At 51.9% G+C, this 14,353-nt stretch overlaps 4 protein-coding genes across 4 annotated transcripts; 3 read left to right on the top strand and 1 right to left on the bottom strand.

The window, feature by feature from the left end:
• Positions 1–1,337: 1,337 nt before the first annotated feature.
• On the top strand, positions 1,338–2,393 carry PHACADRAFT_207561 (uncharacterized protein; the record flags this gene model as incomplete). Its single annotated transcript, XM_007394073.1, has 6 exons — positions 1,338–1,371; positions 1,433–1,573; positions 1,632–1,647; positions 1,715–1,772; positions 1,827–1,859; positions 1,924–2,393. 6 exons carry the CDS (start codon positions 1,338–1,340, stop codon positions 2,302–2,304), a joined length of 663 nt encoding a protein of 220 aa, XP_007394135.1. The 3' UTR covers positions 2,305–2,393.
• A 3,117-nt stretch (positions 2,394–5,510) lies between these two features.
• Positions 5,511–6,627, top strand: PHACADRAFT_193899 (uncharacterized protein; the record flags this gene model as incomplete). Its single annotated transcript, XM_007394072.1, has 7 exons — positions 5,511–5,573; positions 5,626–5,726; positions 5,780–5,973; positions 6,023–6,053; positions 6,109–6,166; positions 6,220–6,252; positions 6,304–6,627. The coding sequence occupies 7 exons, from the start codon at positions 5,511–5,513 to the stop codon at positions 6,625–6,627; spliced, it is 804 nt and encodes a 267-aa protein (XP_007394134.1).
• Positions 6,628–8,375: 1,748 nt separating this feature from the next.
• On the bottom strand, positions 8,376–10,024 carry PHACADRAFT_159854 (uncharacterized protein; the record flags this gene model as incomplete). The annotated part of the gene is made up of 6 exons (XM_007394071.1): positions 8,376–8,534; positions 8,586–9,257; positions 9,311–9,364; positions 9,418–9,489; positions 9,546–9,768; positions 9,828–10,024. 6 exons carry the CDS (start codon positions 10,022–10,024, stop codon positions 8,376–8,378), a joined length of 1,377 nt encoding a protein of 458 aa, XP_007394133.1.
• A 1,686-nt stretch (positions 10,025–11,710) lies between these two features.
• Positions 11,711–12,511, top strand: PHACADRAFT_140913 (uncharacterized protein; the record flags this gene model as incomplete). The annotated part of the gene is made up of 3 exons (XM_007394070.1): positions 11,711–11,986; positions 12,042–12,085; positions 12,163–12,511. Exons 1-3 carry the CDS (start codon positions 11,759–11,761, stop codon positions 12,509–12,511), a joined length of 621 nt encoding a protein of 206 aa, XP_007394132.1. The 5' UTR covers positions 11,711–11,758.
• Positions 12,512–14,353: the final 1,842 nt, after the last annotated feature.

Here is a 14,353-nt window from a genome sequence, read left to right as displayed (position 1 = left end):
GGCATGCGGTATCAAAGGTCTGCAGGTACCAACAGTCAACGTGTGACGCATCTCCCTTGGCCATTTGCCATGAATATCGTACCCCCGGCCATTCTTTCGTCGTTCTCATCTCGCTTCTAACCGTTCTTGTAGTATTCAGCCTATCACACGAGACGTAAGTGATACTCAAAGGTACAATCGTCCGTTCAGGTATGCAGTTCAATCCGCGCTATGCTGTGCATTTCATGATGTAGTTCTTCTTCAGAGCTGCTTCTACCAATGATACGGCGGCGAAGGTTTTCGCTGCGACAGCACCTGGTATGCGCCCAATACTTCCAAAACTAGGTGGGCGTGATCTTCGGTATGATCGTCCGCGAGCCAAATAGGGTGCGTTTCAATATCATGCCATCTCGCAACTAGGCATAGATGTTGGAGTATAAATTGCGATCAGGTGAGTTCGCTGCCCTGCATTGTCCTCCTTACATCTTCCAACTCGCCACGGGCAGCATGGCTCAGTCAGACGAAGACGTGAAGCAGCAACTTCTAGAATTGTATGCACTCTCTTCTTCTTAGAATACGCCGCCGCTGACGCTCATCATGTATTTAGGCAGGCACTTGATTATGTCTCGTGCTCAATACTATGTACATTACGGTGTCGCGGAGCCCCGAGAGCACTGTGCTGAACGGCCTTCATTTCAGGCCTCGTAACCTACGAGTTCGTGATAACACTTGGCCAAGAAATCTCCGTGGTGTGGAGAAAGAAGTTCACGGCTACCTCGCTATTATTACTGGGCATCCGATGGCTTATGCTTTTGGATCCAATCTCGCAGGTGGTTCCTTCAAGATCAGGCTGGTGTAAGTCTATTTATGCCGGCCAAGGATAGACATACCTCACGCTCAGTCCCCTAGGCGTATGCCTCGCCCATATATGAAATCGTGGTTGATTAGCCACCGCATCTGTTACAAGGTGTGCCGTGCTTTACATACTGAACACGCTAGTGTACTTGGCAATCACAACTCTAGTTTCACGTAAGTACACCGACGCTTAATCATAATCGCACTGATATTTTATGCAGTCTTCTCTGCTCTACGCGCCTACGCACTTTGTCAAGAGTCAAGAATGAAATATGTCTTCTCAGCCATCGTATTTATGCTTGGAGCAGTCCCAGTTGGAACAAATATAGTGCGTCATCTTTCTGCCCCCACGAGTAGTACAGTTGTCGTATTGTCCTTCATTCAGTTCAGCTGGGTACGTACCAAGTATGCATACGAAGATTTCTCAGGCATCGAATGGAATCAATGTATCGAATACAACAACATTTCACCGAAGCTCGACAACGAGTATGTGTTGACCTATGATGTCACTCTGTTCTGAACTAAAGCTTTCCTTAGGTGTATGTCTGCTATGCTTGAATTGGCTCTCTACATTCTGATTTTATATGCATGTTTACAGTGATTATTCTTACGAGAGGCAGCTTGCTTGCCTCCGATGTCATTGTCCTAGCCCTGACGTGGGTCAGGTCATACAAGCAATTCCAACAGACGCGACGACTAAGGCTCGGTCCGTCCATTGTAACTGTGCTGCTCCGTGATGGTACGTGCATCATTTACGTCCCCCCGTGCACGAAACGGCTCATAGGAAGCTGGTTCAGGCACTATTTACTTCGTGTAAGCTAAGGGTTATGATTCTGCACCGTAATGCTGGCTAACCAGCGGCTGATACATGTCACTCTAGTGCACTCCTTGGCGTGAATATCTATCAGCTTCTGACCTTCCAGAGCAGCTCCACAAATGTGATTAGCCTGACTGTACCAGTTCACCGTAAAGTTCTGATCTTGATAATCCAGGGGCTGTATGCAGAGAGCTTTATCGAATCAATGGTAATCATACTGTGAGCAGGTTCGATTAGAGAGATACTTGCTGATCAAGCTTCTTTGTTTACAGCCCCCGGTGCTCGTTCAGCGCTTCATGCTGAACCTCCGTCAGCTCAGCCATGCCAGCGATGAGATTAGCTCAGGAAATGAGCATTCCTCCAGCCGCTCAGTGAATTTTAGGCTGCCCTCCGATTTCCTCGGTAATATTGGAGAGTCTCTGGACCACGGCCAGGCGGAGCGCGTGCAAAAATATGACGGCGACGACGACGACGACGACGACGACGACAGCAACTCAGATGTGGCGGGAGAACGAGCGGTGGGGCTCGAAGAAGGTTCTCTGCAGCTGGAGGGCTCATCTCTCGCGCGTCGGAACGAGCAGATCGGAGTGAGCCTTGTTCCAGCATCACATTCTATTGAAGGCACAAGTGAAGGGAAGGAAATTGAATTGTGAGCCGGCCGGGCTCTAGGAGTCATTTGATCAGGTGCTCATTCAGCCATATTCTGCCCGGTAAGTTCACTAAGAGAGTTTCTGCAGATACCGGGCCGTGGAACAATGGCGCTCGTAGTCCACGGACGGTAGTATCTGTCACCGTCCGTTGCATCGGTTTCGGCCTGTGCCTACAATTTGATCTGATTCCTACTGTTTATTTATTCTCGGGAGTCATCGGCGCAGTGCTTGCCGCATGCCTCGCAAATTTAGATCTCCCTAAATTACGAGAGAGAACACCGTAGCGCGCGCTTTGAAGCCGATGGGATTCTGCGTCCGAGGCCTAAGCTTCACCTACGGATCGTATGGTATCTTTGGCGCAGCTACAAATTATTTGACGAATCTCCGGCCATAACAGCTGCTTCGCGCCGTTGGGCTGACGGCGTGTGCTCTTCCCGCGTGTTCCCGAAGTTCTCGTCGCGAGTCGTGAGTCGTGGGTCGCGGGAGCATATATATCATAGAATCATCCATAGCATCGCCCGGGCTAAAGTTGACTTCAGAGGGCTTGATGGTCAGTGTGCTGTTGGCTCTATCAAGCGGTCAGGGACCACAGCACAAGACAGGGATTCGATTCTTCTCACATCGCTGCAAAGATATTAGTCGTAAGTACGACGCAATGGGATAGATCATGCGCTCATGAGTCCGTCTCCTACCGACCTGATGTTATTGTCCGGAGGGCTCGCGGTGAGGTACCAACAGTCGACTTGTGTTACAGCTCCCTTGGCCATTTGCAATGAAAATTGCACTCTCGGTCGTCCCACTGTTCTCTCGTTGTTCTATCTTGTTTCCAACCGCTCTTGTGGTATTAACGTGAGACGTGACCGGTAGTACTGTTACCCAACTTAAAGGTGCAATCGCCCCTTCCGGTACGCAGTTCAATTCGCGCTGTGCTGTGTATGTCGCGTAGCGGCTCAGAGGCCGCCGGATGGGACGAAGTCAAAAGCAAAGCTGCAGGCGTCAATGCGAGGACCGCCCTGATCCGGGACCTCAATATTCGGCCCGGGTACAATGCCCGGAGATCACCCGGATGACCGCGGTCTGCCGCTTCCCTCGGTCAGCACATTCAGGCATCACGACGACACAATCTAGAGTCATCGAGAGTATCAAAACTGAACACGTGAGTATGGAGTTGATGATGTTGGAAAAATGCATCGGTAAGCAAGCTCTGAACATGTGGCAACGTTGTACTTATACGAAGACAAGAGCTTAACGATGAGGTTATTCAGAAAAGCACATACAATGTGGCCTCAGTTGCGAGCGTCGCCGAATCGCATGACGGGCAAATGCTTTCGGTTAGTAACACTGCCCAGAAGCCTTGACACGGCCTCTTCTAGAATACCGTAGAGGACAGAATGGAACCACCGACCGGATGCTATCGTCGACGCATGCATGACATCGCTGGCCATTACATTAGGTTAACACTATATATCATGTATGACCCCGTCCCATCATACTTCTCGCCGTGGCATGGGAATCATGCTTCAACTGACTCATGCTAGACTCGGCTTGGCATGCGCGACGGTGAGGTTGCCATGATATTAAACAGGCAGTAAGTGACCTCGTCTCATCTTGACTTATGTTAATATGCTGTCTAGAAATAGTACAGGGCCAGATCCTTCTTGCGTCTCCCAGCGTTACCTCCAAGATGCAATAGAGGTTCCCAAGCCACCATAGATTCGTCGTCTTCCAGTCTAGTGTCATCTGACGCGGTATCCACAGCATCAGCCATCTGTAAATACTAGCAGTTGGTCCCTGCTATCATCATCTTGGTCTTTGACAGTTACATCTTTGCGCACGAAGCTGTCTTACTGTTTTCACCGCGTGCATTCCCATGTATTTACGGTGACAGTTGTCGAATAAGATATTGTCATAAATTGTCGCTAATCCCGGCAGGGCAGTCGTCTGTCTCGAGATGCTATCGCTGTACATTATGCTGTGCGTCTCCTGATTTTGTCTTGCTATCCATTACTCGGCATTGCCTTCCACTTTGCATGTTCACTGCCACCCCCGTTTGGCTCTTACCATGTAGAAGCGGCTCTGAAGGATTTCTAGCCATCAGGAAAACGTCCTTGGAGTGTTGAAGGCGCCTTGCATTTGGTGACGTGCCTTAGCTCGCCTTGGGCGATGCTGGGACCTGTCTTGGTCCTCGGAGGTTGATCAACATGATTAAGGTACCCAAGGCACATCTGTCCAAACTCAAGGTGCGCAAGCGACATCAAGACGATTGGACACTTTCCTGATATTGCAAAAGCGAGAGCTGAATTCTGACGGAAGGAATCTGGTGATAAAGGTCATACGGTATTATATCATGATCAAGATGAAATCCTGTGTAACGTCCCGCACAGCAGTGTTTGTCTCCACATCTGCATTCTACTCCAATGATGGCGGGCAACAGCGAATTTCACCTGGACGAGCAAAGATCCGGTTTCAATACTATACACAGATGAACATATGTGCTACGGTATATAGTACCTCGTAGGTACGTTGGCTGCTCCGCATCCTGTACCGACCCATCTGAATTCTCGTTCACTTACTACAGACAAGATGGCTCAGTCAAACGAAGACTTGGCGCAGAAATTTCGAGAAACGTACAGACACCCTCTCCTCATATCACCATTCCTCAGCTGATAAACACTGTATGTATACAGTCTGACAGTGAACTATGAGGGGTACTCGATGGCATGTCCGTTCTGGTTTTGCCAGACTCCAACAGTGCCGGGCTCACCAGTTTCTCTTGTAGGCCTCGCAGCGTACGAATTTGTCACAACTCTCGATCAAGAAATCGAATTGGTGTGGAGAAAGAAATTAACAGCCACTTCGCTGTTGTTATTGAGCACTCGATGGCTCATGTTTCTAAACTCGGTCATCGTGCAGCCCATGCCTGGCATGGGCCAATCCTGGTGTGAGTCAGAGAATTCAACTCAGGTGTTTGCTGGCATCACTGTATCACTCCTCAGATGTACGCTATACCATTTTGTCGACTACCCTCTGATAAGCTGCTGCATCATCCGGCACAAGGTGCGACCCACTTTATGCGCTGAACACATTGGTGTACATGGCACTTATGATCTTGATCTCATGTAAGCAAATCCTGTTAGAACATATTATGGCTGATCCTCCGTACAGTGTTCTCTTCACTGCGTGTGTACGCACTCTGGAAAGAGTCAAAGATGAAGTACCTCTTTTCTACGATCGTATTGGTACTCGGGACGGTCCCAGTCGGGACAAACATCGTGCGTCTTTCGCCTGCAAGTCACGCAGTTGTCTGTACTAACGTTTGTATAGTTCAGTTGGCTACGCATAAAGCTTGTGTACCAAAATATGGTGGAATCTGGTGGGGCAGGCTGCGTTGGCCTCATCGATATTCCACAGAAGCTTAGCAACGAGTGCGTGTTGACTTGTAGCATAGCACCGATGTTCACTGACCAGCCCCCTTCAGGTGTGCGTCTTGGTTACTTTCGTGCCTTCGCAACATGACGAACAGGCATCCAGTGCTCTTCTTAACGAGAGGCAGCGTGATTGCTGCCGATGTTATTGTCCTCGTTCTAACATGGGTCAAATCGGTCAAGCACACTCAAAGGATGCGACAACTCAAGCTTGGGTCGTCTATCATGGCTGTGATGCTTCGGGATGGTATGCATTCTGCTTCAACTCTCCTAGGCACTAATTTACGGTAACTCAGACAACACCGCTTTAGGTACCATTTATTTCATGTAAGCTAGAGGTAATGGAACCGCACAATGACGCCACTTGATATATAGCTTTCAGTGTACTTCTAGTCATGAACATCCTGCAACTCCTGACATACTCAAGCACTCTCGAGCAGGTAATTGGCATAGCGTGCCTGTATTCTGCTAAATTCTGATTTTGCTTCCACAGGGCATTTATTTGAATTCCTTTTTGCAAACAATGGTGACACTTCCTCCAGCCCGATAACACATGTGCTGATCAAGCATTTTACAGCCCCCTTTGCTGGTCCAGCGCTTTATGCTGAACCTTCGCCAGGTCAACCCCGCCGCCCGAGGAAGGAGCTCAGAGCAATCGCGCTCTCGGATCTCTTCTATAATTTTCCGAGCGTCCTCCGATTTCCTCGGAAATATCGGCGAGCCTCTGGATCACGGCCAGTCGGAGCGCACGCAAGATGACGATGACGATATCACTCAACCAGAATCGCCGGAAGATCAATTCAATGAGGGTTTCGCGCAGTATATTGACCCATCATATATGCGCCGAAGTGGTCCAAGGGAGGCTGGTATCATTCGGTGCCAGGATCCACCGAATCCTTGAGGTTAGACAGAAGCCAGGTCCGTGGCAGGCTCTATTCTACCCTTGGATAATAGCTCATCATAGGCATGTTAACAGGCTGTGTCCTGTTGAGCCGCGACGGTCGCGAATCGCTGCGTTTTCCGGAGGGCAGGCTGCTCCGAGCTTGATATGGGTAGTCATGTTGGCCTTATAGTGCACTGGCGTGTATCACTCCATTTCCAATCCCTTGCTTCGTGTTGTTTGCTTTTAAAGACATCAGATATTCACTATTAAGAATGATGTAGGTTGTTCTCTACGAACGTTATCGTTTCGAATCTGCGTCCATAGGCGTGGCGGACACTTTGTTGATGCCAAACACGCCTCCACTCCTAGACCTATTATGAACCGCGCAGCTCTCCTGGTCGTGATGTAGAGCCAGCCGCTAGCCTGTCCGACAGCAAGCGTGGAGCTTCAGGTTTACCATCTGGAGTACATCTCGAATCTGAGCGCACCGACATCGCCCTACGCGCCCATAACATCCCTAATATCGGCTTTCGGCAGCTTTGCCACGCACGATCTGAGGTTGCTTACAATGCCGTTGACCGTATCGTCCAGCAAGCTTCCGCCTTCGTGGGCCGTGGCTGGTCAATGCTTTGGCTAAAAGTGCGAGCGAGAGCATGGGTGACGCGAAGAGATGCGAAACGTGTGGCAGCATTGGATGAGCACAATAGTGCCGTCTTGGTAACAAGCCAAAGGTACCACACTCCGTGGCGTCTCATCCATTACCCACGTCTGGTAGCTTCGGGCATGTGTCAAGAGCAGAACTTTTGAGATAGCTTCGGTGCTGCTCTCAAAAACGAAGTGCGTGAAGCGCGCGGTAGATCTGTGCTCGGACACGGATAGCAGCGGTCGTAATCGCCTCGTTAATGGTATCGTTACCTGTTGCCGAGATATCCCCAGAACACCGCTTCGGACCAGTACTACCGGCACGCATAACTTAAATGCGAGTGGCCGGTGTCAAGATTGAGCACTTACTTGCGTACCCCGCGACAGGTCAGAAGACGGCGCTCCTCTAAAGTAATGCCGCTCAGCTCGTTCAGATGAGCGCATATGCTGACAGTGAAATTCGACATTTGAGCACTGCCATATCGTCTGACGATTTATGTGTACACCACGTCAAAGATAATTCCCAGCATTAAAAACGTGTGCGTCTGTGCAGTGATACAAGATACGGAGATTTTGTCAGCATTCCGAGTCGGTGGTCAGGGGTTGAAGAGACAAGACTCGCCCACTAACTTACCTTCGTCCTTCCGCATCCTGGAGAGTGAGAGAAAAGAAAGCATGAGACTTACAGTCCAGTAGAGCAAAAATATCCAAAGGATGGTGCTGCGTGATGCTAAAAGCAGCCAGTGGACCAAAGATTGAAATCGAAGGCAGAGCTTTCGGCGACGAAGCGCGCACGTCCTGATCTGTTGGTCTCGGGCCCCCGATGCGGCCAGCCCTTTCCGCCCAGAGTCAGCGCCAACTCTATGTTGTCGCGGCAGGTGCCGTTATCAAGCCGTGGCAGACGGTCTAAGCATGGACAGATACTGGCGAATCCGACCTTCTGTTAAGAGAGCTAGCGTACCAACCATCCATCTCGTCCCTAACTCTTTGCGACTGACCAACATGCCTAAGAAGCATGGCATCGTCAAGCATGAGTGCAACCGAGCAGGAAGTGACAGGCTGGTGGTGATATCCACGCCGTCTAAAATGAATACAGCTCCCATGGTATTACATTTTTTCCGATGTCAAAGCAATTGCCCGACAGGATTCTCGCCAACGAATCCGCCTGCGCTGCAGTCGTACACCAACTGGCCGCGCAGGAACGTCTGCTCTACTCGACCACTCAAAGTCAGGCCCTCGTACGGCGTAAGCTTGTTCTTGAACTTCAATAGCTCCTTCGTGACCTGAGGAACAGATCAGCACAAATCCCGCGGCCAACGAATCATGCAACGTGCCTCGAACTCCGCTTGAGGATCCCAGATGACAATGTCCCCATCATATCCGACGTCCAGCTGGCCTTTGCGCTTCTCCAGCCCCGCATGCTTCGCAGTCTGCACACACAGCCAATCGACAATTTGCTCAATGTTGACCCCGTGCCTCCGGCTCTCCGTCCACAGAAGACTCAGCCCGAGCCCCAGCGTGCTGATCCCACCCCACGCACTCATCAAGTCTCCCGTGTCCATCTTCTTCAGCTCGGAAACGCACGGGCTGTGGTCGCTCACCACACAGTCGATCGTGCCGTCCATCAGCGCCTCCCACAGCATCTCACGGTTCGACCCCTCACGGATCGGAGGACAGCACTTGAACTCGGGTCGCCCCATGGGGATGTCTTCCGCCGTCAGCGTCAGATAGTGGAAACATGTCTCGACCGTGAGCGGTAGGCCCGATGCCTTGGCTGCGCTTACAATTGGCAGCGCAGACGATGCGGAGAGGTGAACGATGTGTAGCCGCAACGATGGGTAGCGCTGGTGCAGCCTGGTGATGAGCTCGATGGCGTCGACCTCGAGCTGCTCGGGGCGCGATGTCAGGAAGGTATCGTACGACGACAGATTTTTGCCATGGAGATCGAACTTGTGGGTGTCAGGTCTCTCAAGCTCGGCATGGAAGCACAGGACCGTTGAGGTATCCTAGAGACACTCAGTGACCGGCGCTGTCCCGGGCAATAGCGGACGAAGCGTACTTTGATCTGATCCATTGCAAGTACGACGTCATTCTCATTCACACACGGGAACTCCTAGAGACAATCATATCTCAACGGGGCCCTGAGCATGAACCAGACCTTCGTACCTCGACTCCACTCTCGATCAGGAAGCACTTGAAGCCGCGTACACCAGCTTTCAAGAGCGGCCTAAGGTCGGTCTGTGCGCTGCCACATCCAACATCTCAGACAGTCAACTCACAAACTGGATAATTACCTGGTTACCAGGAATAACACCTCCCCAAAATCCCACATCGCACCAGCACTGGCCTTGGGCCGCCGACCGTTTCGTGTCCAGATTGTCGACCGTTGTGGTTGGCGGGATGGAGTTGAGCGGCATGTCGACCACGGTAGTCACTCCGCCAGAGATTGCAGCACGCGTCCCCGTCCAGAACCCCTCCCAGTCCGTGCGACCGGGCTCGTTAAGATGGACATGTGCGCTGGCAGTAGAGCCGGGAGTGAGCGCTAGCGATTGGAACATGATGTGAGCCACGCTTACTCGACGAGACCAGGGAGTATAAACCGGTCGCCTACATCTATCAGATCTGTGTCTGGCAGTTGGTCCTTGGTGGATCTGGCCTGGATGACATTAGTTATCTTGCCCGCTGAGACATCTACGATGACGGTGGCAGGCACTGGCTGATGGTGGCCGGGCAGAACAACATTATGGCTGGTAAATGCGCGGTGTGAGGGCATTTTGGGGATTTATTAGTATGGCGTAGAATGTCGGAGAGGAAGTCAAACAACTTTGAGTCGGATCCGGGAACGATATTGCGGTCACCGGACCTTGAGCACAGGCGCTGAAAGTGATGGTGGCGTGGTTAGGGTTAGGTGTTAGAGGGCGATGTTTCAGCGGCGGGGCCGTTGGATAGCCATCGTCCCGGCATTTACTGGCCAAAGATGCTGAGTTTTGCACAGCAAAAAAACTGGTTTTAGAATCTCTGGACACCTGATATTCCGCCCACTGGTTTGGATCACACGATTAGACTACATTTCAGCCACCTAACACAGGACCCAGCTTTGCACCCGCTTTTTCTGAGCTCTGCTCACAAGCTATCCGATATGCCCCCGCAATTTGACTTAAGGATCCTCTAATATCTGAAATATTCCACGCCTGATACAGCGAAGCATTAGTTCTTCGCAATAACCCCCGTTTGGGACTGCGGGTTATTGAGTCAGCCCAAGGGATGCCCATCGTTCGTTCACGTCGGATACAAGCTTGAACATGTAGTTGACAGCTAAGAATTTCACCCTCATGATTCAAAATCATCTATCACAGGGAGATGACGGTTGTTGAGCAGGTGCCGGTCTGCCGCGCTTCGGCTTGCGAGCCTGGTAGCAGGGGGTGCCATCGCCGCAGGGCTTCATCTGCCCAAGCATGTCTAAAATGTCCGCAATCCCATGACTACTGTAAAGAAGGCGCGGTTCGTAGCTGCGACAACGAGGAATTTAGCCAGCTTCCATCTGCCGCCGCATGACACGCCTGAGAAGCGATCGAGGACCGAGCGCACGCAGAAAACTTGGTGCCACATCTCCAGAAAGATTGTTGATGGCTTCATCAAGTGAGAGAGATATCCAACTTGCAATACGCTTCTTACTGCTGCCGAAAATCGCGATTCAGTTCAAGTACTGTGCCAGTTTGGGGAATTAGTCTGCACGAGCGTAGATCAGGCAGAATTGACATTGTGTGAGGGAAGATAAGATGGATGCCGCAGCATCCCGCTTCGATATCCGACGCATGGCCTGTCCTCTTCCTGCTCCTGTGAAACGTGCTGTGGGTCGCTGTTTTTGCATGTCAGAGAACACGACCGCTGCTCTAAAAACAGTCCAGCTCCGCTTTTCTGAAATCTGTTTTCTCGTGACTCTAACTTGTCGGAGCTCGAGATCAGGATAGATCGAGCCGGGAGGCAATGTAACCGGCAATCTGAAACACTTTTGATGATGATCATTCTGCCTGTTTTGGCAAGTGTCGTAGTTGGTAGCTTGACCTCCCTAAACGTCTCGACGTTGAACACGCACAGCGCAGCTAGGTAACTCCGGTAACAAGTCAGGTTGGTGCTACCCACGCGCATGCAGATATCCAGGGTGCCCGCTGTACACAGGGGAAGCACGTTTGCCGACGAGATAGACCACAGCATCAGATGAGGCTGTGAGTTTAGCACCGACCGATGTATCGTGCAATCATTTTGCTCCCATCTGATCGGGGCAATCTATCGCGCTACGGGGCCCGTAGATGAAGCTTAAGTGGCAAGGTGATACCTTTCGTCGCTGTCCCCCGATTCATATATTCCACATCCCACGGCCCCGAGAGCCCTCCGTCTCTCAATTTCTCCCCGCTTCTCCCCTGGTGCCGGTTCTATATTATTCTAATTTGGTGGTATTTCCCCTTTACTTTGCGCCGCACCATATCTCTCGTCACTCTTCCGGAAGATGCACGCCGTCATGCGCCAGCCGCTATCCGTCGCAGGCCACATGCACGCAAGCCCCAGCAGACAGTCACCTTCTGCCTACCTAGTTCGGCTCCAGATGCCGGCCGATAACATGCAGCGCCGCAGCCTGCCTGACATACGCAGCCCGGGAGGGTCAACGATGAGGACAGAGTACGCGTGCCGGCGCTGCAGAGCGCGTATAGCCCACAGGTCCAGTGTGCTCTCATGGGTGCGCCGCGTCGTCCATTCTCGTGTTCTGATCCATCCAACTAACACAATCACAGGACTTCCGAGGCGATACCGGCAAAGCCGCACTCTTCACCGAAGCGTACGTCCAAACCCGCCCGTCCCCCTGCGCCCCTGAGCCCTTCAGATCCCAAAACTCGAATCCCCCCCCCCCCGCAGAGACAACGTCGTGCTCGCCAAAACGTCCGTGATGCTCATGCACTCGGGTGCCTACCGCATCCAGAAGGCTGCCTGTGCTGTGTGTGCCGGACCGCTCGGCTGGAAGTTCGTGCGCGCGACCGAGCAGACCGAGAAGTGGAAGGAGGGCTTCATCGTGCTCGAGCTGGCGCTGCTCGACGAGGAGGCGTTTCCGCTTACGCTCCGAGAGGAGGTGTACACTCCGATGGCATCGCGGGACTGGCTGTTTGCGAGGGCGCCGTCCGAGGACGAGCATCAACGGCCGTCGTCGAGCCTGTCGACGTACGATAGGCAGCGCCCGGTGGGCCCGCGGCACAGGCGCAATTCGTGAGGGGCGCACACCATAAAATACCCAGATGGCTTGCAACGGATGCTTTGGTGACGCCAGTGCAAGCCGTCACTCGCAGAGTTGTCGCGGGCGGACTGTTGGCAGTAGAGACGGATGTTAAACGAGTTGGTGTGGTGCAGCAACCCTGCACAGTCCATGCTGGGAGTAGTATGATGTCAATTCTGCGATGGGATTCAGCACCTGACTCTACGCGTAACATTAATTCTAATCAGATAACTTAACTACGTTTATTATTTGTTCAATTTCATCTTGATCACCTTGAACCTAGTCAAGCTGACAGTTGTACCAACATCGGCACGGAGGATATGAAGCCTTTCGGAAAGAGCGTGAGAAACGCAGTCCAAGGGACCCCAAATCGAATAAGTGCACGTGATCAGTCCGGTGACCGGGGTCTTCCCATCGACACTCGGGTTGCGAGAGGATTTCCATCTGCGTATAGTCACTCCAGGGAACAACAGGGCATCGACGAATGTAGAGCGAGCATCCGCGGCTTTGTTCCGCAGCAGCGTGTGGCTTCCGATTTACATTACTCCACAAGCTACTTACGAGTACGAGGAGCACACCTGGCGTCCAACGCTGTTACAGCGGTACTTAGAACGATAGACACCCCTCGGGCAAATTACAGCATACGGAGTTCGAAAACTCCGCAAGCGCTAGTGCGAACGAAGTGAGATGCGTCCGCTGAAGTGGTGATCCCGCCGTCACCTGAGGCATTTGACCCGCCCGGCTTTGTGCTGCTCGCTGCGGGGCTTGTCCCAATGGTTTCGGGCGATTAATATTATATTGGCGAACCTCGGATGTATTATAATCCTTGGTAATTACAAGACTGTAGCGATGGACACTAAATGAGGAGGGTGCGACACGCGTGATTGAGAAACGCAAGACGAGGTCAGACTCGGTGACGGCGGGATTACCACTTCAGCGGACGCATCTCACTTCGTTCGCACTAGCGCTTGCGGAGTTTTCGAACTCCGTATGCTGTATTCTGCCCGGGGGTGTCTATCGTTCTAAGTACCGCTGTAAACGCCGCAACGCCGACATCGAGAGATATAGGACCAACACAGCACAGAATGTGACTCTCTGATATTTGGGTCAACTTCCGTTATTTTGGCTGAGACCAGCTGGTTTACCTCCGCGTCACCCTGCACTTCAAGCTCAAAGCGCATGTTGTGAGCCAATGATATGGCGCGCCTCTGGGCCCGACAATACCGTTTTCATTGCCCATAACATAATGTGTTCCAGCGAAATTGTGCATGCGTGGAAGGACAAGTGTGCCTAAGGCCAGCTAAGGCCTAAGCACCGGTCGAGCTTGTCAGGCACTCCGCAGCACTCCGCTCACCATATGTCAGATGTCTCAGGGTCGCCACAGTTTCACTGATGCTGCTACTCCCCATCAGCTCCGTCTGTGGCCTGCACGCTGCGAGCGCTGCTGCAAACAGCGAGCGACTCCCATTCTAGGTCGATAACCCGCAGTGACTTGTGCGCCGGAGAAAAGTTGCCGCTCTGCCAGTGATGCACCTCAATCTCGGCATGTCTATCGGGCTCAATGGGATGATACAATAACTCGGAGAAGATAAAAGCGAATGAGACATTGTCCCGAGCGGTGACTCAAGAATTCTCTCTTTTGCCAAAACCTGCCCAAGCACGTACGTGCTGCAACACATATCGATAGCTCCCAGTTCCACACAGTGAACCGACCCGTCTGTACCTACCACCTCACGACACGTCATGGCTTCGTCAAATGAAGAGTTGGTGCAAGAGCTACAAGAGCTGTACGGGCTCTCTCTTTTTCCTTCACACTCTCGCTCTGCTGCGCATGCTGAT

Source organism: Phanerochaete carnosa (assembly GCF_000300595.1).
Source record: "Phanerochaete carnosa HHB-10118-sp unplaced genomic scaffold PHACAscaffold_4, whole genome shotgun sequence".
NCBI classification, from domain to species: domain Eukaryota; kingdom Fungi; phylum Basidiomycota; class Agaricomycetes; order Polyporales; family Phanerochaetaceae; genus Phanerochaete; species Phanerochaete carnosa.
This window is presented reverse-complemented; position numbering and strand designations above follow the sequence as displayed.